The sequence below is a fragment of the Amblyraja radiata genome, chromosome 1 (assembly GCF_010909765.2).
Source record: "Amblyraja radiata isolate CabotCenter1 chromosome 1, sAmbRad1.1.pri, whole genome shotgun sequence".
In the NCBI taxonomy this organism is placed as follows: Eukaryota; Metazoa; Chordata; class Chondrichthyes; order Rajiformes; family Rajidae; genus Amblyraja; species Amblyraja radiata.
The window spans coordinates 85,989,151-86,012,299 of NC_045956.1; the positions used below are offsets into that span (position 1 = coordinate 85,989,151).

Genomic DNA, 23,149 nt, shown 5'->3' on the forward strand with positions numbered 1-23,149 from the left:
TTTAATTAACTGAAATGCATTCTCATTGTAAAAGCATTGCAAATAATTAAATAAACAATCGCGATGATAGAAAATCTAGAGTTGCGTTTTGGCGAAAAAAGGATTAATCCCTTTACCTTGAGCTATTGTAACAATAACGAGGTCTTATTTCATTTGAAGCAGTAGGATTTATTGTCAGGGTTTCTGCAGTCATATTGCATTTTACAGATTACTTAAAACGCCTTGAAAATGGAATCACAGCAAACAGGTCCTATCTCCTTCTGCACATTCATCACACTAAACGTGGACAAGCAAACAAGGCTTTTACAATCCAAGCTGCTTATTCCAGGTGCTACACTTTCCCGAGTGAATGGCAAATAAACAGATGCAAAGTAAAAATTCAGTGAATCTTGACATTTCTCTTTTCACTTTTGCGAAAGGGAAACCAGTGCTGCTCTAGCTTTATCTGTCATAAGTCAGATATGTTTTCAGTGCATTTTAATTTGTGCGTTTCAATGTGATGCAGCAGAATGTTTGGTAAGAACAAAAACGGGCTGTGCAGGTGATGATGTGGTGCAAATGATTGGAGAAAGTGAAGCATTGTTACTGATTCAGCCACGCTGTGCATGCAGGCATTCTTGCCTAATTGAATTCCCTCTGAGAGCCATGTTAATCCTGTTCCCTTGTTATTTTCTTCCAGTGACTTGAGTGAAAACCACATTCATGCTATTCCGAGAAAGGCCTTCCGAGGAGCTGTTGACATAAAGAATTTGTGAGTACCTTTGTGGCTTTCTGCCTGTTGTGAATCCAGATGTGATTGATTATGCCACAGTCTGCATGTACTGTACTAGGTAAAGGCTGAGAACCTGCATCCAAGTGCCTTCCAGGTCACACTGCCTTTAGATTCAGATTCATTCAGATTCAACTTTAATTGTCATTGTCAGTGTACAGTACAGAGACAACGAAATGCAGTTAGCATCTCCCTGGAAGAACGACATAGAATATGATTTCAATAAATAAATCTATTTACATGCATACAGTCATAGTGTTTTTCCTGTGGGAGGAGTGTCCGGGGGGGGGGGGAGGGGGGGGGGGGTGTAGTGTGACAGCCGCAAGGAAGAAGCTGTTCCGGCAACGGAGAGACCTGTAGCGCCTCCCGGATGGTAGGAGGGTAAACAGTCCATGGTTGCGGTGAGAGCAGTCCTTGGCAATGTTGAGCGCACTTCGCAGACAACGCTTGCTTTGGACAAACTCAATGGAGGGGAGCGAGGAACCGGTGATGCGTTGGGCAATTTTCACCACCCTCTGCAGTGCTTTCCGGTCGGAGACAGAGCAGTTGCCATACCATACTGTGATACAGTTGGTAAGGATGCTCTCGATGGTGCAGCGGTAGAAGTTCACCAGAATCTGAGGAGACAGATGGACCTTCTTCAGTCTCCTCAGGAAGAGGAGACGCTGGTGAGCCTTCTTGACCAGAGTTGAGGTATTGTGGGTCCAAGAGAGGTTATCGGAAATGTTGACCCCCAGGAACCTGAAGCTGGAAACACGTTCCACCTCCGTCCCGTTGATGTGGATGGGGGTGTGCGTGCCGCCCCTAGACTTCCTGAAGTCTACAATGAGCTCCTTGGTCTACTTGGAGTTAAGGGCCAGGTTGTTGTCAGCGCACCATGCTGCTAGGAGCTGGACCTCCTCCCTATAGGCCGACTCATCGTTGTTGCTGATGAGGCCAATCACCGTTGTATCATCTGCATACTTGATGATGGTGTTAGTACCATGTACAGGTGTGCAGTCGTAGGTGAAGAGGGAGTAGAGGAGGGGGCTCAGCACACAGCCCTGTGGAACGCTGTGAAATGTTCAGGGTGAGGGTTGAAGAGGTGTGCTTGTCTAACCTAACAGACTGGGGTCTGTTGGTTAGAAAGTCCAGTATCCAGTTGCAGAGGGAGGGGTCGATGCCCAGGTTACTGAGTTTGGTGATCAGTTTAGAGGGTATAATGTTGTTGAATGCAGAGCTGTAATCGATGAACAGCATTCTTACGTAAGTGTCTCCGTTGTCAAGGTGGGAGAGGGCGGAGTGAAGTGCCGTTCAGATGGCATCCTCCGTACTCCTGTTCTTGCGGTAGGCAAACTGATAGGGATCCAATGTGGGGGGTAGGCAGTCTTTGAGGTGTGCCAGGACCAGCCTCTCGAAGCACTTGGTGATGTTGGGAGTAAGTGCAACTGGGCGGAAGTCGTTGAGGCTTGCCGCAGTGGAGTGTTTTGACACCGGCATGATGGAGGTGGTTTTAAGGCACGTGGGGACAACTGCTTGGGCAAGTGACAGGTTGAAGATGTCAGTCCAGACGTCTGTCAGCTGCGCAACACAGGCCCTGAGGACGCGCCCGGGGATGCCGTCAGGGCCAGCAGCCTTACATGCATTAGTCCTACTCAGTGCCATGTACACGTCGTAGGGGGTGAGTGTGAGGGGTTGGTGATCAGCAGGGAGCACAGCCTTGATGGCTGTCTCTGGATTGTCCCTTCGAAGCGGCCATAGGAGTGGTTAAGCTCCTCAAGGAAGGAGGCGTCGCTGGATGTGGGGGTGGTGTTGGTGGGTCTATAGTCCGTGATGGCCTGGATGCCTTGCCACATGCGTCGGGGGTCGGAGTTGTTGTTGAAGTGCTCCTCAATCCTGAGCTTATAGCAGTGCTTGGCCTTCTTGATGCCCCTCTTCAGGTTAGCCCTGGATGAACTGTAGGCTTGAGCATCACCTGACCTGAAAGCGGTGTCCCGTGCTTTCAGCAGTAGCCTGACCTCGCTGTTCATCCATGGCTTCTGATTCGGGAATATGGTCACCCGTTTGAGGGAGGTGACACTATTGATGGTGGAGTTTATAAAGTCCAGAACAGAGGATGTGTAGGAATCAATGTCCGTGTGGGAGTCAAGGGTGGCCTGGGCTGCAAACGCCTTCCAGTCAGTGTTTCCAAAACACTGCTGAAGTGTGGAGTCCGCTTCCTCTGATCAGACTTTAACTGTCCTCACAGTGGGTTTAACCCGTCTGATGAGTGGGGAGTACTTAGGGAGCAGGAACAATGAGACGTGATCAGACTGACCAAGGTGGGGGAGGGGGATGGCTTTGTAAGCTTCAGCCATGTTAGTGTAGACTTTGTCCAGTGTCTTGTCTACTCTAGTGGGGAAGGAGACATGTTGGTGGAATTTGGGGAGTACAGTCTTCAGGTTGGAGTGATTGAAGTCACCCGCAACAATGAAGGCTGCCTCGGGGTTGTGAGTCTGTTGTTTGCTAATGGCAGTATGCAGCTCTTTCATTGCAAGCTTGGCATTAGCATCAGGAGGGATATAGGCTGCAGTCACAACAGTGGAGGTAAACTCTCTGGGCAGATAAAACGGTCTGCATCTAACCAAGATGAACTCAAGGTTAGCTGAGCAGTGACTCTCGATGATGGTGGAGTCCGTGCGCCATGCTTTATTTACATAAATGCACAGACCCCCACCTCTGGTCTTACCGGAGTCTGTTCTCCTGTCCGCTCGGAGTAAATGACGCCCCGTTAGCTGGATGGCGCTGTCAGGTACGTCGATGTTGAGCCAAGTTTCCGTGAAGATCAGGATGTTGCAGTCTTTGGTCCAGTTGTGGGAGGTGATCCTTAGCCGGAGTTCGTCCATTTCGTTTGCCAGTGAGCGCACGTTGGCGAGGAAAAGGCTAGGAATCGCTACCCTGTGTGGGGCTAGCTCTAACCTGGCCTTTAACCCACCTCTGCATCCCCGGCGGTGCTTTCGGATGCGTCGCCGTCTGTCGGTGCTTCCGGTCTTTACTTCAGGGGGTTTCCATTATAGAAATATTTCTGCTGGGAAGAAATGGCCAAATGAGAGAGAGAACACACGGGGCTGATCCTTGCTTACCTCTAGCTAGCTGCGGGCTATCGGCCGCTCGCAGTTCAGCTGGTTTCAGTCTTCAACTCTTGCTCGACTTAGCGCGGAGGCCCAAAATCTCCAAAAAGCCATATGTTTATATTTTAGGCTATCTACTTTTGAGATACAGCACGTTCGGCCCACCGAGCCCACGCCGACCAACGATCCCTGTACATTAACGCTATCCTACACACTGGGGACAATATACAATCTTTACTAAAGTCACGTCTTTGGAGTGTAGGAGGAAACCGGAGCAGCCAGAGAGAACCCTCCCATAGGGAGAACGTACCATCTCCATACATATAGCACCCGTAGTCAGGATCGAATACGGGACTGACGCTGTAAGGCAGCAGCTCAACCGCTGCGCCGCTGTGCTGCCCCATTTGTGTTGCCCCCTTTGATCTCCTGCTACCTTGCTACAATAGGTTCCTCCAGCAGAGGAGATTTCATATGTTAGGGAGAGGGGTCAGGTATACTATACATCCCGGCTCCCAGCCCAGTACAAGCAATGACTTTGTTTATTCAAAAGGGATTGTTAACTCTTTGGGGAAAGATAACTACATGTATTTGAATTATATTTTAGCTTGTTTTAATATCTTCGATTGTTCATTCTTATTTTCAGAATGATTTAATTTGTATTTAAAAAAAATAATAATTTTAGCTTTATTCTTATATCTATCTGAATGCACTTTCAATACTTTTGACAATCAGAGACATTTAAAACCTGTTAAAAGTCAGTGAAAAGCTGACAGAGGCCAACCAGATGATCGAGATACTGCACCTAATGCTCAGTTGTCACCAAGAGCCATTGCACCTTGCAGGGGACACCTGCCATGCAGAGGGTACGGGAATTTAGTAATTGATATCTTCATTCCTCACTAATTGGTCACGCAGTACTTTTCGTACCTCATTGCTACGTGTACTTACGCAATCCGTGTAAGAGCTTCATTATAGAACTATAACCTCTGGTCAAGGAGGCTATGACATTCAATTTGTCATGTTCTGATGGAACTTCCAACTTACCATTTAGCTTGTCAGTCTTAGATCTTTCCATCGGCGTGCACTGTGGAAATACTCGAGGGAAGGCACCTTCTGAAGAAAGCAGGCACAATATGCTGGAGTAACGCAGTGGGTCAAACAGTACCTCTGGAGAGAAGGACTAGGGGACGTTTCAGGTAGAGACCCTACTTCTCAACCCGAAACATCACCTATTCCTTCTTGGCGGAGATGCTGCCTGACCCGCTGAGATACTCCAGCATTTTATGTCCACCTTTGGCGAAAAGGAGCAAGTGCAGTTCCTCCCCATATATTTTGTGGCTGAAGAGGAAAGATGCTGTCTGGGCTGCCACGTGACCATCTAGAGGCTAACCATAAGACACACACCCGGGTCTGATCACCCTGCGGTGGGCCTGCCTCGACTGAGGGTGTCTTGTGATAAAGGGCCGAAACACCCAGTGACGTTGAGGTACACAACTGAAGATGTGTCTGATTGGTAGCAAGAATACCAAATGTCAATTGTAGTGAAAAACCTTAGGGATTGTAACATCCAGTCCTACTAATCAATATGTCTCATTCCACTTCTGAAGGCAGCAGCCTGCTTTTGTCTCTAAATTTACTCAATCATGAGATTTGACTTGAAGCGCGCTGCATAGATTTACAAGTTTATGGGCAAAAGACATCGATTGATAACAGGACCCAAGTACCATAAATCTGTCTCATAACCATATTTTTAGTACACAGTCATCATCATGGTTCTTACTGCCTTTATGTTGCCAGCCATCTTTAAGGCTCTGATACACCAACCACAGAGTGAATTAATTTGCTCTTCTGGCTCTGGGCTTTCATGTAAGCCATAGCATCTCATGTCATGAGCAATAGGAGTGGAGCCATTTAGTCTATCAAGTCTACTCTGCCATTCAATCATGGCTGATCTATCTCTCCCTCCTAACCCCATTCTCCTGCCTTCTCCTGCCTTCTCCCCATAACCTCTGACACCTGTACTTATCAAGAATTATTTCCTATTGCTATCTTGTGGAGAAAAAAAAACCCTTCATCCTTCTCAAGGAGACGGAATGATCTGTTACATGATTATTTAAAACAGGGAATGAAATTCAGAATTAAAAGTTAATTGGTATTTGTACAAGGAGTCTGTCCTCAGCAGCGCACCAGCACCAAGGACTCAGGTTTGATCAGTACAGGTGCTGTCTGTACAGAGTTTGTACGTTCTCCCGGTAACCACGTGGGTTTTCTTCGAGTGTTCCGGCTTCCTCCCACACTCCAAAGATGCACAAATTTGTTGGTTATGTGGCTTCGGTAAAATTGTCCCTTATACATACATTTCTTATGCCAAATTTGCTTGAAGACGTTGGCTTCTTGTTGAGCTTATACTTCTGAGACATTGGTTTTGCCATTAATTCCCATCTGAATGGTTTATTATTGTGACTCATGATCAATCTGAAGGAGTATTGAAAGTATAGTTCTTAGATAGGACATAAATGTGCTTCAGTATTTTTAGGAATGTCGTGTTAATTCATTGCCCATCAGTGTTCTCGCAAGAGTACAATGCCATTGTTGAGGCAATTAGGTTTCCTACTCTTCCTCTTAGTTTGAGGTTGTTGAGAAGGAATGAAAAAAAATCACCTTGTTGTCATTAACTAGCTTCCTTGTTGGCTTAAGGCATTTCTGATGCTTTTGTTAAAAATGTAGGTGAATGAGCAAGGATAGAAGCCTCCACATTTTATTGCACAAACTTCTTCCCTTTTTACGAAACAAATGTAGCTCTTATAACACCATCTTACAGGCAGATTCATGTTTAACGTTTCATAAACTCTACCATATTGTCAACACCTGAGCCTAACCTCCCACTCGTTACATCCCATCTGGTTTGTACAATTCAACAAGGGCACATTGTTTTAATTGACGGAACAATTGTTACAGTTGACAGCTTGCACATGTTCGGTGGTGGATATTCGTTATTTTTGTATTTGACAATTTGGCCATATCATTTGTATTTTTAACCACCTTCGTTCACTCTGCCAGTTATTGAAACTCAGGAGAGTAAAAGGTTTGCTGGCAATTAGGAATGAAACACGTCAAATTGAGCCGCAGTGGGGTAAAGGCTTGAATATGATACTTGTGCGCCATTTATTTAAAACTCTGCAGATTTGAAAGAATGCACATTAATGTCTGAAAACTTCCTTCACCCTCTACTCTTAGATAGTGATACTAACATTTCTGTCTTCACTTTTCCAACAATACCCATTAATCATTCTCAGCCAAGGGTGGAGATACTGCACGCTTTGCTGTTCCCTTAACATGAGGAATGTTGGACTATGAGGTGTTATGGAATGTATTGTTAACTATTAACAATATAAAAATAGAGACAAATTGCAAAGAGGAGGATAGCAAACTTAATTAAGAAGTGCAGTGCTAAATATTTCTCACCGAACTGCTGGTTCCAGGACTTAGGTAGTAGAAATGATTTAAGAGGCCGCTGGATCTGCGTCAGCATTGATTTATACACTGACAGCTCAGGAAAATGAGATATAGAGCAACATACTACTCAGCCTTCGCCAAATTAACCTGCAGAATGCATTAAGTAAATTTCATGCTATTACCTGATTTTCTAATTTGTCAATAACTGTTTCTCCTTTTTGCCAGAAATACAGTTTATGCTTCTGTAATAATTTAAATTGGTTTGATAAATTAATATATAGGTGCTAAAATACTTTTACTGATTAATCTTATAGCATAAAATATGAAGGAAACTGAAGGCAAGTTATTAATAAAGTGGTTTTCTAAAAAAAAAAACAAGCTTTTTAAAAAATAGAATAACCAAGACCTAGCTTTGGTGGAGACATGGGACTTGAGGACAACAAGGCAGTCTGACTGAATGTGATTATACAGGGCTGATTAGAATGTGTTTTGAGAAGATTGGGAATTAACTAATTAGGCAGTTCAGTCTTGGAGACCTTACAGTAGCTGACTGATCACAGAATCTTGGATATTTAGAAACGAATAAGAAATTATTGGCAACTTTCTTTCTGCCTCTCCCTGCCCCTCTCTGCCCCTTCCTGCCCATCCCTTCCCCTCCTTGTCCCTCTCTCTGTACAGTCATTTCAAGAAGCTTGCATCCATTTAGATTTTTAACAGCAAAATTCAGCAAAAGACTGAGATCATTGCAAGAAAAATGGACAGACTTTGGATCAACTAATTTACTTGTTTACTGGAATAATACTAAGTCTTAAAGGGTTAATTTAAATTCACAGCTTATTGTACCTTGACATGTACGTTGATTGCATCACCTAATTGATATGCTTAAAAATAATAGAATGCTATTTATTGTCATTCAAACCTGGGTTTGAACGAAATTCCATTTCTACAGTTTTTTTACATTACAAACACAATTAAAGACCCACACTTAACACAGTTTACATAAACATCCATCACAGTGAGTCTCCAACATCTCCTCACTGTGATGGAAGGCAAAGTCTTTATCTCTTCCCTTTGTTCCTTCTTCCGCGGTTCAGCAGTCCAATTGCAGTGTCGAGGCGAACTGGGGCTCCGATGTTAAAGCCGCCAGCAGTCGATGGTAAGTCCTGAGGCCATTTAAGCCACGCCGGGCGATGTTAGGCCCCGGCTCCATGTCCTTAAACCCGCGATTCCAGCGGGAGAAGTCGCCGTTGCGGAGCTCGGAAAAGCGGTCTCCCACCAGGGACCTGCGAGCTCCCGATGTTCCCGTCCACCGGGTCTGCGGCCGGTGCCTCCGAACTCCAAAAGTCAGGTCGCAGCCGCACGCCACCACAGCTCTTCCCGCTCCGAAGTCGGCCAGCTCCGCGATGTCAGTTCCGCAGGCTCTGCAACTGGAGCCCTCAGGTTAGTCCCGGCCGGAGGTCGCCGCCGGCTCCACGATGTTAGGCCCAACGACATCCGAGACCCGACAGGAAATGGTTGGGTCCCCACACAGCGAAGAGATTAACAGTTTCCCCCACAGCCCCCCCCCCCACCACCCATATATACACAGCTAAAAAATAAAAACAAAAACTGACTCAAATATATACATTTAACAAGACAAAAAAAAAAAAAAAGACAGACGACTGTAGTCGAGCCGCTGCCGTTAGGCGCCGCCACTCCCACTTAATAAAGGGTATAAGGGAACATAATCCTAAAATTGGTGCAGGAGGAGGAGAGTTGGTATTTTAAATCCAATGGATAGAGGTGTATTTAGAAGGATCAGCTGTGTGGGGATTAAATATGCTAAAGGCGGTTCAGAAACAATGTTCTTCGTCACTTTCCATGTGTAATCCAAATGTGGGAAGTTTCATTGAGAAAGGTGGTCTGTATGACATTTGCTCAATATGAGTTGGTATGTGGTACTTCAACGGAGGCTGCTCTGGCTTCCTAGCTTGATTTTCGCCAATAATACCATGATAGCACCTCTGGACAAAGACTGTTATTGGATAGAAATAAGCAACTGCAGATGCTGATCTACTCAAAAGGTTACAACGTATTGGAGTGACTTAGCGGGTCAGGCAGCATCTCTGGAGAACATGGATAAGTGACTTTTTCGGTCATGTCCCTTCTTCAGACTAGTCTGAGGAGGGGGATTTATCAGGTAACTGTCACAAAATAATGTGACCTGGGTGGTTTTCTTGAGCAGTTTGGTGAGAGGTGAACTGATTGCACACTTAACTCCCCTAAAAACATTCCATACTTACCTCTTCTATAAACGTGAATGATAGGTCAATTGAAATTTCCAAGGACAGATAAATTTACCTAAGGCTATAGTGCACAGGCATGCAAGAGGAGATCTGCCATGAACCAGCCAAGTCGAGAATGCATGGTTTTCTCATTTTTCTATCTTTCTTGCTATGCTCTTTGCCACAAGTGCAATCACACCTGCCCAATGTGTGTGTCTTACTACTCTTGGTATTTACAGTGCCCTCCATAATGTTCAAGAAGGAACTGCAGATGCTGGAAAATCGAAGGTAGACAAAAGTGCTGGAGAAACACAGCGGGTGCGGCAGCATCTATGGAGCGAAGGAAATAGGCAAAGCTTCAAGCTGATACCCTTCTGGTGGGGGGGGGGGGGTGGGGGGAGAAGAAAGGAAGCTCTCCTCAGTTACATAAGCAACTCATGCAGTGTTTCCAAATTCATTGTATTATGAAAGACAATTGTTCAATCTAACTGAACACTGCAAAGCCACTCTCTCAAATGTGTAACAAAAGTCAGCAGGGCTTAATTCAGAATGTCTGTAGTTCATTGAGGGAATGTCTGCTCCCAGTGCAGCAATCTAGCGATTCTGCTTAGCATGTCAGAAAGTACTGTGAATGGAAATTAATAGCTGATTGATGTGCTAATTTGCCCCAGACTATTACAGAAATGGACACTGCAGCCTAACTGGCCCATGCTGGCATTTATACCCTATTTGATTGTATTCCTGTCCAATACATTTAGCCACAATCTTTTATTCTTGGCTGTCTAATATGCTTATCTAGCCCCTCCGTAAAACATCTGGGCTCCTTGTCTCGACTGCTACTTATAACAGTGAGTTCCTCATTCTTACCACTCTCTGGGGAACACAGTTTCTTCTGAAATTCCTTCTTTGATTTCCTGGTGACCATCTTACATTGATCCCTCTAATTTTGCTCAGATTCGCGGATTGAAAAATAGTCTCTATGCACTCTCAAAGTCTTTGATAATTTTCACAATCAATCTCATTTCATGAATGCATTCCAAACTCATCTTCCAACTGGTAGAATTTGGAGTCAGCACTAACCTCACTGGAATAGGAGAACACAATCAAATCATCCGTTACGATAATCCTCAACACTGGTGCTCTGCGAGGGTGCATTCTCAGCCCCCTTCTTTACTCCTTATACACCCACGCCTGCGCAACCAATTTCACAAATTTGCAGACAACACCATCGTAGTGGGCTGGATATCAAATAAGGACAAGTTGGAATACAGGAAGGAGATTGAGAACCTTGTAATGTGGTGCTAAGACAACAACTTTTCCTTCAATGTCAGCAAGACAAAGGAGATTGTGATCGACTTCAGGAAGTGACGTCCGAAATCCATGTACATTGATGATGTTGAAGTAGAGATAGCTGAAAACTTTTAAGTTATTTAGACTTTAGAGATAGAACTCAGAAACAGGCCCTTTGACCCACCGAATCCTCACCGACCAACGATCATCCCGTACACTAGCACTATCCTGCACTATCCTGCACACCAGGGACAATTTATAATTTTACCGAAACCAATTAACCTACAAAGCTATACGTCGTTGGAATGTGGGAGGAAACCAGAGCATCCAGAGAAAACCAACATGGTCACAGGGGGAACGTACAAACTCTGTACGGACAGCACCCGTGGTCAGGATCGAACCTGGGTCTCCGGTGATGTAAGACAGCAACTTTGTCGCAGCACCACTGTGCCACCCCTAGGAGTTCCTAAGAGTAAATATGTCCTGGACCAGCCATATTGAAGCCACCAATGCTTCTACTTCCTTAGAAGGCTTAGGAAGTTGGTCATATCTCCAACAGATGCACCATAGAAAGTATTTTATCAGGATGCATCAAATCATGATTTGGGAACAGGTCCATCCAAGACAGCAAGGAACTGCAGAGAATTGTGGATGCAGCCCAGACCATGATGCACATCAACCCCCCTTCCATTGACTCTATCTACACTTCACGCTGCTTCAGCAAGGCCACCAGCACAATCAAAGACGAGTCTTACCCTGGACATTCCCTCTCTCCTACCAGGAGTAACAGAAGTGTGAAAATGCACACGTCCAGATTCGGGGACAGTTTCATGCCAGATGTTACCAGGTCCTAGGAAATCAACTAGAGAGCGGTCCTGACCTTCTAGCTACCTCATTGGAGACCCTCGAGCTATCTTTAATCTGACTTTACAGGACTTGATCTTGCATTAAATGTGATTGCCTCTATCCTGTATATGTACACTTGTAGTACAATTAATATGCAAATACATTTCACATAGTCGCTCTGATTTTTAAATGCATCTCTTAGAACCACACCCAAGTACCTGTGAGTGTCATGCAGGTATAGCTTGTAGAGCTGCTTTTTCATAGTTCCACCGAATCAATCCTGACCTCTGGTACTGTTTATGTTGAGAATAAAATGAGGTAAATATCGGATGGACTCAATAGGCTAAAAGTCTATTTTGTGCTATAGGACTCTGTAATATAGTTTGCCATTTTATGACCACATTAATTTGCTTCCAAACTTTTAGTGATTTGCTCCTTTATATCCTCAAATCACTTTATTCCTTTATCCATTTTAGATTTTTATTATCAAAGTAATAGGTACACTTTTTTCTCTTACCAAAATATATCACACGTTTAGTTATGTTGAAATTCAACTCAAATGGATTTATTGCACCTTTCATTTCCTTTTTAATGTGTCCTAAAGCAAAGGAAGGTTTCTGGAAGTGTAGTTAATGATACAATTGGAACAATAGCTGCCTGTTTGTGAATCACATTAGCAATGTGATGTTGACCTGATAATAAAATATTAATTATAGGACAAATTATTGGCTACTAAACCAGGGAGAACCTGTTCTTCGTTGGAATACTCTGGCTTCTTTGTATCTGCCCGAGAGAACGGGTGGTATCCTGCCTTGGCAACAGACTCCACCCCCACAATGCAGCATATCCTCAACAACTTTGGTTATGAACATAATTTAGCCAGTTTACAGTTAACCAGTCTGAAGGAGTGTCCCGACCCGAAACATCAGCTGTCCATTTTCTTCAGAGATGCTGCTTGCCCAGTTGAGTTACTCCACCTTTTTGAGCCTCTTTGGTACAACCCAGCACCTGCTGTTCCTTTTATTACATATTAACCTGTTTACAACTTATTGTATGCACTCACATCTCTGCAGTGAGACTTGAACCAAAGGGCAGGTATTGTTGCCAATTGTAAGCCCATTCTACAATCTTGTTAATACACTTTTGCAATTTGTTTTATTCCTTCCCAGTACTGTCTAGAATTGTGACTAATGTTCAATTTTGACCAACAGTGAGGACAACCCTGATCCTACTGGCACTTCATATTACACCCGATACTCGGATTTCTTCCAGACATTTTGTTCCTGTCAAAGTAGCATGTAATCCAGTTTGCAACTTATTCCTTAACTCTGCAGTTCAAGTGAGTTTATTGTCATGTCCCTGATAGGACAATGAAATTCTTGCTTTGCTTCAGCACAACAGAACATAGTAGGCATTGACTACAAAACTGATCAGTGTGTCCATATACCATTATATAAATATATACACACATGAATAAATAAACTGATAAAGTGCAAATAACAGATAATGTTCAGTGTTTTGTCCGAGCCAAGTTTAATAGCCTGATGGCTGTGGGGAAGTAGCTATTCCTGAACCTGGTTGTTGCAGTCTTCAGGCTCCTGTACCTTCTACCTGAAGGTAGCAGGGAGATGAGTGTGTGGCCAGGATGGTGTGGGTCCTTGATGATACTGCCAGCCTTTTTGAGGCAGCGACTGCGATAGATCCCCTCGATGGAAGGGAGGTCAGAGCCGATGATGGACTGGGCAGTGTTTACTACTTTTTGTAGTCTTTTCCTCTCCAGGGCGCTCAAGTTGCCGAACCAAGCCACGATGCCACAATGTTATTCATGAATCTATTCTGCAACATTTTTAAAAAGACTGAATGCAATCAATAAAAGTTTAAGGTGCAGAAGGAGGCCATGTGGCCTATCGTTTCTGTGCAAGTTGTAAAAGAGTTACCAGGCCTAATCCCACGCTCCATAGTCCTACCAGTCACAGCTCCTTCAATATGATCAGTGTCTCTGCTTCTCCCTTTCATATTGTGTATCCTTATACCAATCACTTCACGTTTAGTGCCACCTGATTTGTGACATCCTCTGGTTAGGAAAACTGCTCATTAATTTTATCTTGCGCCCCCACTCGCCCAATTGTATACACCTCAATTAAGTCTGACTCTGCCCTTTTCTCCCAACTGCATTTCTCCTAAGGAAACAGTCCAAAATTATCCAGTCTTTTTTTCATAACTTGTTTTCCAGTGCTGTCAATGTTCTTGTTAAATGATCTCTGGATTAAAGATTAAAGTCGCTCATGACTGTTCTGCTACTTGCACCTCTATACTCCAGTACATCGAGCATACAGGCCGACCAGACTTTGGACTTTGAATAATGGCGCCAATAATGGCAATAATGGTGCCCACATGTGTAATATATGCAAGATGAATTTCACTGCGCAGTTGCATATGTGACAAAGCACTATTGAGTATTGATTATATAATGCTTGACATTTTCATTAACGTGTGGGAAGAACTTCTCACCAATATTTTCTGACTTGTTCATTAACTTCACCTTGACTGATTCCATTTGATATCCCTCTGTGCTATCTATGGGCTCTTTAACATCATCAAATAAAAAACATCACCCATTTAAGATAGAGATGCAACAATTTTTTCTCACAGAGGGTCATGTCTTCCAACTCTTCCTTAAAGACCATTGAATATTTTTAATACAGCATGATTAGATGATAGGTTGTGGGATGAAAAATAACTATGGATAGAGAGGAATGATGAGTCAATGCTACAATTAGATCAGTATAATCTTATTCCATGGAAGATCATGCCGTGGCCATTGGTGCTACCAATTTATATCTTCATAAATATGTATTAAGAACCTTACCTACATCCTCCAACTTCACCCACAATTTATCTTTATGTTCCTAAGAATTCTTCTTTTGCCTTAATTATGCTTTTTATGTTCTTTCGAAGCACATTTGGATTTAGCTTTACTTGTGAGATAGATTACAAAAAGATAGCTTGCAATTGAAATAGGTTTTAGTCTTGTTTTACTTGCCATATTTTTTCCATATCCTCTCTTTGCTTTCTTAATTTGCCTTTTAATTTCAATCCTACACATTCAAAATTTTCAATTTTTTTTTAAGTCCTTAGTTTCTGCTTTAACTTTCCCTTTTCCCTTAATCCATGTTCTGTGCAGCTCATTGTCCAGGTGCTTTGCATGATGCAATTTCATTCTTTGTCTTTGTGGAAAATCTTTTGCACTGAACCCCTTGGATCACTTTCTTAAATGCATCCTAATGCTATGAGACTAATTTTCATTCAAATATCTGTGTCCCCTACACTTCGTAATCTAGTAAAATTGGCCCCACACCAAGGCAGAACCTTTAATCCAATGTTACCTGTTGTCCTTTGGCGTGACTATGTTGAATTATGATCACTATTGCGGAAATGTTCCCCCACTAATATTCCTGCCAACTGTTTAGCTTCATTCCCTAGGACTAAATCAGGAATTGTTGGGCTTGCAATATGCTGACAACTTAACAAAGCTCTGTTTAATATAATTCAAGGAAGTCTTTGCCTTCTGTTATCATACACATTGACTTTGTTTCAGTTTACAAGATAATTGAATGCTCCCATTATTACTGCTCTAGTGCTTTTGCAGTCATTAGAAAGTTAGTTGCAAATCTGCTTACCGTTGGATTAGAATGCACTGCCACGCATACAATTGTCTGTTGCTTTGTTCTTTAGTTTAACCTGCACAAATTATGTGAATGTTTAGCTTATAGTAGAAAACTAGACTAAGTGGGAGCCGGTGGGTCCCAGCATCACACGGGAGGGCTAGTCACCCAACGCAATATTCCACCTCTCCAACAACTCCAATATTAGTGTGGGGGGGGGGCTTTCTGGAGCGCTAGTATGGGTGTCGTGGGCTGAAGGGACTGGTTTCCAGGGCTAGTATGGCCATTGTGGGCCAAATGGATTCTTAGGCTGGCGGCTCAGTCACTCAAGCCTGTTGTGCTGGCAACTCACTCACTCACAGTTGGTGGGCTGAAGGGACTGGTTTCCAGAGGGTTTTATAGCCCCCCCCCCTCACCAGAAGGGGCATGGCCTTCATGGTGTGATTGACAGGAGGGAGAATCTCAACATTTTTTAAACACTAATAACTATTTTATTTTTCGTCGATGGGAAAAATCCTCGGCACCTGATGAGCAGAGGGGACTGAATAAGATGACCAAAAATCACAGCCGTACATGATAGCGTATTTTCTAAAATCAATATATAGCGCAAACAGGAAGTGGTCAAGATTAGACCTTTAATTATATAGAAGGCAAGGCAACTTTAATTAGGCAAGGCAACTTTAATTAGGCAAGGCAACTTTAATTAGGCAGGGCAACTTTAATTAGGCTAGGCAACTTTAATCAGGCAACATAGCTTTAGCATTTCCAAACCAAAGGCAACACAGTTTTAGCATCTCCAAACCAAAGGCAACACAGCTTTAGCATTTTCAAACTATAGTTTTAAACCACATTAAGGGCACTGACAGGTCAGTAAAACCCCTCACAGTTTAGTAGACATGTGTTCAGCGTTATTCACAGCTCAGACTGAGAGACGTGACCCTCTCGCTCCCCCATTTTGCAGAGACTGACTGAGGCACTCAGCACTTCCAGGTTTTATAGTCCCTCCGGAAGGGGCGTGGCCTTCAGGAGAGAGAATCTCAACATTTTTAAACACTAATAACTCTTTTATTTTTAATCGATGGGAAAAATCCTCTTGCCCTGCACAGCGGAGGGGGACTCTGAGTAAGATGGCCAAAAATCACAGCCGTAAGCGGCAGCGTTTTTTTTCTAAATTCAATATACAGAACAACAGGAAGTGGTTCTGTATATCAGATCAGACATTTAGCTTTTAGTAATATAGATATGAAAAGAATATCTCTGGGTTCATCAGCTTGCAACATCATTTTTACCCTGATCTAAGGCATTCCCTGGTCAGTTTTCATTTACCACCTGGGCCAATTCTCAATTCCCTTTGGATTCAGACTTTCCGCCATTATTCAAGAATCAGCATAACGTCGTCGATAGCGATGTCTATTGACAAATGGGGGAGCAGGCCAGCCTACATTTACACATGTAGCTTTGTGAATTCATGGAAGTGGTGGAAAAAAGGCACCACCCTGGGCAGTCAAGAATCATGGAATCATATTCCTTAAAAAAAGCAGAAAACCCCAAACTATTGTGTCTTCTGTGCCATTTTCATTAACTGGAGTCTTCTCCGTGTGACATAGATATAGTCAACAGAATATAGAAACGTTGCCTTTTGGAACAATGAAGAGATCAATATTTCAAATCATTTAAGAGAAGGATACCACTCCGATTTATTCTCTGAAGAAGATCTAGTTGTCACAACGATCCCAAAAGGATTGTGTTTTCTCTCTTGCTTTATTTGGTTATGGATTTGACTGCAGAGAAAATTGCATACTATTTGCTTCTTCCTTTGTGGACTTTTGATATTGTCAGGTAGTTACTGGAAACCGGCTGCTTTTTATGTGCGAGAAGTCATTGGCATTTGCGAGATTGGTGGAATTAGCATGCAGCTTGGTTCCTCTGATAAATGGATTCTGTGAGGTCACTGAGGGGAACAGTGTGACATTAAGTGATTTACAGTCCTTTTCCTTTAATGAAATTGTTTCAGTGAGATGATGCTGAAAGCTTTTAATGGATAGCTTTTCTTGATGTAATGAAATCGTATTCTGCCAGCATTTAATATAAGGAGCAGTTATTATTTACTGGAGCTTAACAGAGTTGCTGTCGCAAGCACACAGTCTGAGGAAAGGCAAACATTCTCAGGTGGTTGCTACAGAGGGATGAATAAATATTAAAGGCCAGATCTTAAGAGAGGGGTGTGCTTGGTTGTATGTGTCTTTATGTTTGTGCGAGCAGGGAAGAGAAAAATGAAAAGAGATGAAGGACATTTACGCTGCGGGCCCAGTTCGGGAAAGCCTTAAGGGTGGCTTTATGGTACATAACACTACTAATATTCTGATGTTCTGAATTTATCCTCCTAATCTATTTAACAGGCAACTGGATTACAACCAGATCAGCTGCATCGAGGATGGTGCGTTCAGGGCTCTGCGTGACCTGGAAGTGCTGTGAGTACTGCTTGAATTTGTCTCTGTGGGGCAGCCCTTGACTGAGGGATTATAAATGGAGTAGCTTATCTGAAGGTGGCAAGCTGTTCAATGAAAAGAGACTTGCATGTCTGGCCGAGAGCTGGTAAACCATTCGTACTGCATGTTTACAGAGCAGTTTTATCTCCACGCATTAATGATTCAATGATACTTTCAATGATCCATTATTGTCACATGTACCTAGGTACAGCAAAATACATGGTTTCTGCACACAATCCGGTAAAATCACACAGCAGCTCACCTCAGCAATACACAGAGTTACCATGTTTCTGGCACCGACAACTTACATTAGCATCTACAAAAAACATTTTTCTTCATTTGATTTCTATTGTTCCAGGTCTCTGTGGGTAAATGCGTATGCATATGAAAGGTACCAAGATCGCTACAGACGTTAATGTTAACGGTGTAAGCACAGAACAAACTGAATCTTTCACTACCTGAGAAAGATTAATAACAGTCATGCAGTAATTCTAAAATAATTATAAAATAAAAAGACTGTTGCTATGCTTGAAAGCAGAAACGGGTTACAACCAGCTACTGAGGAGGTTCCAAAAGAAACCTAACTACAAGGAATTGACCTTTCGATGAAGTAGTGCAGTCTGTGGTCAAGGGGAAGGCAAAGCCTGGGAGAATTGAAGCACTTAGCACATTCTTGACATGTTTGGTCTTGGGACCCTATCCTCTACATTCTTTGGATGTTTGTAGATTCTTGAGGAAGACGGGAATAAGTTTCATTCTTTTTTTTTCTTTGTGCAAACGGTTTGATCACCAGATGTTTTAAACAAAGGCTGGTCCCTTTCCTTCTGTAAAGGACGAGGAGTCACACCTGGAGTAAGCTCGTGGGTCTTTGGATCAGTTTACCTTGTTCCCAGCTAGTTTTGTTTGGGGGGCGGGGGGGTGTTCTAGCAGAAAACTGGACATATTAACAATCCTTAAACTACTTGAGCAGAGAGTTCCAAGCACCAATGTAGTTCTTCTGTGTAGTTCTAGAGTCTGGAGAAGGGTCCTGACTCGAAACATCACCTGTTCATGGTCTCCAGAGATGCTGTCTGACCTGCTGAATTACTCGAGCACATTGTGTCCTTGTGTGCTGTAAAGCTGCATCTGCAGTTCCTTGTTTCTTCACTTCCTCTATGTAGTTGCATCCCCTGAATTGTTTGTCCCAGTTTTCTTTTTCAACGGGCAGGTTCTATTATAGTTTACAGAACATTCCCATTCCCAAAGCAATGTTCAAATGTGCACTTGATCTTACTATGATAACTGCAGCCTCGACACCTCTATGGTAAACCACAACTTTCCATAAAAACCAGACAAGGAAAATTAAATCAATGATCAATTTCTTACAAAAGAAAAATAACTAGAAAATGGCTTCTCTGCACTGAGCCGAAGAGGTGTGCATCAATGTAAACTGGGAAGGCTCTGTAGGAACCACTGTGTTTAAAAAACATTTTCATGTTTACTTTTTATGTTAACAGTCGTATTTCATATTGGTCTTGCAATAGTTTCAATTGTTTGTTAAGGATATTCTCCATAAACGCAGCAGTTGGCATAACTTAGAATGAAGCAAAAATGAAGAAATAGGAGGCCGAACGATTTCTAACCTACCTGTCATATCTTCCCTAACAAACCAGGAAGATGTTTCTTTCAGTTCAAAGCCAGTTCAAATCAGTATTTGATGTTATGATTTTCAGATGCTGTTGAGCTGTGCACAGAAATTGATTCATTTTATTAAAACATAGGACATGATCTCATTCTCTGTATGGCTGAAACAATGAATAAATTCCGTGTAAGTTGTACAGTGAAGGATGCTGCGTTATTTTAATTGCAGGTCTTACAAAGTTATGCATTACAAACATCAATCGAAATAAGAGAAATGTCAGTGATTCTTGTAATATTACTATTTATATTTTGTGTCCTTACAAATCATGCCTAAAGGAAGGATATTATACACTTGCATCATGTCACATTGGAATCTTACCTGCACCACAGTTACGCAGTCAAGCCAAGTCCGTAAAGCGCTGACTGAAGAACTGAGATCAGTATTTCAAAGTGAGCTTCAATGCAGTACACAAGTGCTGTCAGTGGCTACTCTCTTCCTCCTTTTCAAAGCCCACATTTCCCTTCTGCTATGAACCATATAGTTCAGAATAATGTTTCACATCAAGTATCTGGACTTCTCACAGAAGGAATGATCTACTTGAAAGCTCTTTGAGCTTCACACAGGGAGAAAATACACTAATTTCCCCTTTGTTATTAGTTGAATGTGCATGGCCCTATCAACCTCGATTACAATTAATTTTGAAATGTGAGTAATTCAGTGCATTTGTGAAATTTGTATCTTAATAATGTTTCTCTTACAGCACTCTTAACAATAATAATATCTCTCGACTCTCAGTGGCAAGCTTCAACCACATGCCGAGGCTTAGAACCTTGTAAGTGAAAACAAAGACTACCTTAAGCAAAAATATAGTATATATAACTCTCAAGAAGAAAATAAGTTTTTGAGTTAGAGATGTTTCTAGTTGACTAGCAACAATATTCTAAATATGCATTAAAATGCATTAAAATGCATGTAGTGCTTCAGCAATGCTTCCTCCGATTGCATTACAAATGTTTCTCAAAATATATTTATAATGGCTTTAAGCAAACAATCTAGGGGTGAATTGGAGGCAGCAAAAGATGAAATGCAAATACCGGAGAAATTTATTTTCCTAGTTTTTTTTCAATTTATTTTTTTTATTTTAAGAAAGCACATCAGGTTGGCTACTAAAACAACCCTATCTTAGAGGAGATATTTAATTAAAAGTAGCTGTCTATCCAGCAATCTCCTGAAAGGAAAATTAGCATGCAGGGCAACATTCAGAGTTTCAATATCCATTAGGGTATATTTTGTTAGGATTGAATGCATTGACTAAAAGGTTTTGATGAAATGACATTACACAGTCAAAGGAAGATTCGAGACAGCATTTTGATTTATTGCTTTTGTCATCCTTTATTTTACTTTGAGGAACATGAAAGCCAGTCTGAAGTAATTTGCCTAATTTAGAGGATACATTTGTCTGATATTTTATTAATGGCGAGCTGCTTTTTGGCTGTTGGAAGGGAGCCATGTTCTTGTGAAGGTCCTGTCAGGAAAAGCAGCTTACTTAATTCTCGTGCTCACTGCCATTTGTCTTTTAATTTCAGCGATTGCATTGAGCACGAGTCCCGAGGGGCAGAAACCTGTTAATCCCTTTTCAGTGATTAAACAAAAAAGGAGGAAATCATGGAAAAAAAGGATGTGAAAAGACTGTTTTATATGTATTATTATGCTATCTTGTTCAGCAGAAAATGAATGTCTTCTTTTAAATAGGCTTTGGAGGCCGTTTATATAGAGACTAATGATGGCAAGACCTATTGGTGTTTTAATTAGGAGCCAAAGCTTCTATAGGCATTATTTTTCTTGCTGACAGTATGTTACCACTGTTGGGCATTTTGCATCCTTTCATACTTGTTTGGGTTGAGACTTAAGTTTCTGAATTCCATAATTACGTTTCTAGCTCTTAGGTGTTTCCTGTGCTGTAATCCAGTCAAAGGGGAATGCTTTGAATTGATTTTGTGACAACTGAGCCAACTTTTATTAATTAATTAATCTTTAGCTAAAAGGCTGCTGTCACACAAAAGCTGCTCGGAGGGGGAAAAAAAGATGGAAGCATTGGAATTGACCCTGTCAGGCAGCCTTAAATTTACAGATGAGATTAAAGGATTGATTCCTGATTTTCTCTCCGTAAGCATGGAGCCCTGAAATCGCATTGCTCACTCTCCCTTGTTCGCTTAAATGTATTAACTCTGTTCCGTGCATTTTTATTCCAGCCGCCTCCATTCGAACAACCTGTTCTGCGACTGCCACTTAGCTTGGCTCGCTGATTGGTTGCGGCAGCGCCCACGGGTTGGGCTTTACACCCAATGCACGGGTCCTGGTCACCTGAGGGGTCACAATGTTGCTGAGGTACAAAAGAAGGAGTTTATTTGCTCTGGTAAGTGGAGAACAAAACTATTGAAAGAAGGGCTGATCGTAGCGTACGCGAGAATCGCACTAGAACGCAGGGAGCCAGTCGTCATTTGCCTTTTTGAGTAGAGTTGTATTGACACAGCATTTACTATGTCTACATGAATAGTGAATGGATTATGTTGTTACTGTTTAGTTGCTCAGCAAGAGGTATAAGGCAGTTTTTGGTCAATTACTAAATGGTATCTGGTGAAATATTGGTAATGTATGCATGTTCCTACTAATTTACTATTAATGAAATTGTGCTCAGAAAGAAAAAAATGCAAATTAAATGAATATAACAATATGATGTATGATTAATAGGTTCCAAAAATAGTTGAATTTTTACAGTTTATTCCAACCTTGAACTAAGATGTTCAGCAGTATTTTAATATCAGTTATTATCGAAGTAATCGTTTTTCCTCATGAATATAATCCTGAAATGGTATTGTTAAAATATTACCTGAAGAACTGAAATGATATTCCTCAGCATGAGATCTGTTAATAGGAGCCGGTTGCTTTATTTTTTTACATGTAACGTTATATGTGTTGGATCCCTAGGGAATAGGGACATGGGGGAAGGAGTGGGTGAAGAGGTCTCAGTTTTAGTTGCATTCATTTGAACCTTACTACTAATCAATTAAAAATTAATACCTAATGTTCTGGTGATGTTATGTCTGTTGTAAGAATGTGCAAAGTGTGTCACCAGCAGACTTTGCCTTCATTCAATCCAATGGACAATGAAATGCCGCTCCCATCTTGCTTGCAAACGGCGTATACGTTTTATCGCCACTCCTGTGTGTGCTAAGCACTCTATTTTCTTTCCTATTGTGGTCATTTAGCCTGATGATGCTTTTATATATTTCTTAAAATGCAGTTCCAAATAGCCTAATGTCTCTTAATTCTTTACCATATTAGCCTAATCACGCGCTGTTTATTATGGATATGGTGAGAAGGCAGGAGCGGGGTACTGATTTTGGATGATCAGCCATGATCACATTGAATGGCGGTGCTGAGTCGAGGGGCCGAATAGCCTACTCCTGCACCTATTGTCTATTGTCTATGATCGCATGGCGTTAATCTCATTGTTTTTTTTATCATTTTTACCACATGCTAACCAGATGAGGATGAAGGCAAGTTCATTTATTTTTGCAATCTGCTCATTGTTGAAAGTGAGACTGTTAACTGCTCTCTGACAATGCAAAGCATTTTTAAAGAATACTGATGGATTAT

The 23,149-nt window shown here is 42.1% G+C and overlaps 1 protein-coding gene across 5 annotated transcripts in view; it reads left to right on the forward strand.

The window, feature by feature from the left end:
• The window catches only part of slit2 (slit guidance ligand 2), a 413,834-nt gene that overhangs the window by 244,478 nt on the left and 146,207 nt on the right, over positions 1-23,149 (forward strand). For 3 of the 5 annotated variants that reach the window (XM_033026245.1, XM_033026264.1, XM_033026283.1), the window contains exons 5-9: positions 680-751; positions 17,779-17,850; positions 20,250-20,321; positions 21,742-21,905; positions 23,038-23,049. In XM_033026245.1, the coding sequence (XP_032882136.1) occupies positions 680-751; positions 17,779-17,850; positions 20,250-20,321; positions 21,742-21,905; positions 23,038-23,049 (392 nt within the window). The remainder of the gene's footprint in view (positions 1-679; positions 752-17,778; positions 17,851-20,249; positions 20,322-21,741; positions 21,906-23,037; positions 23,050-23,149) is intronic. The other 2 variants (XM_033026255.1, XM_033026273.1) reach the window with 1 other exon arrangement.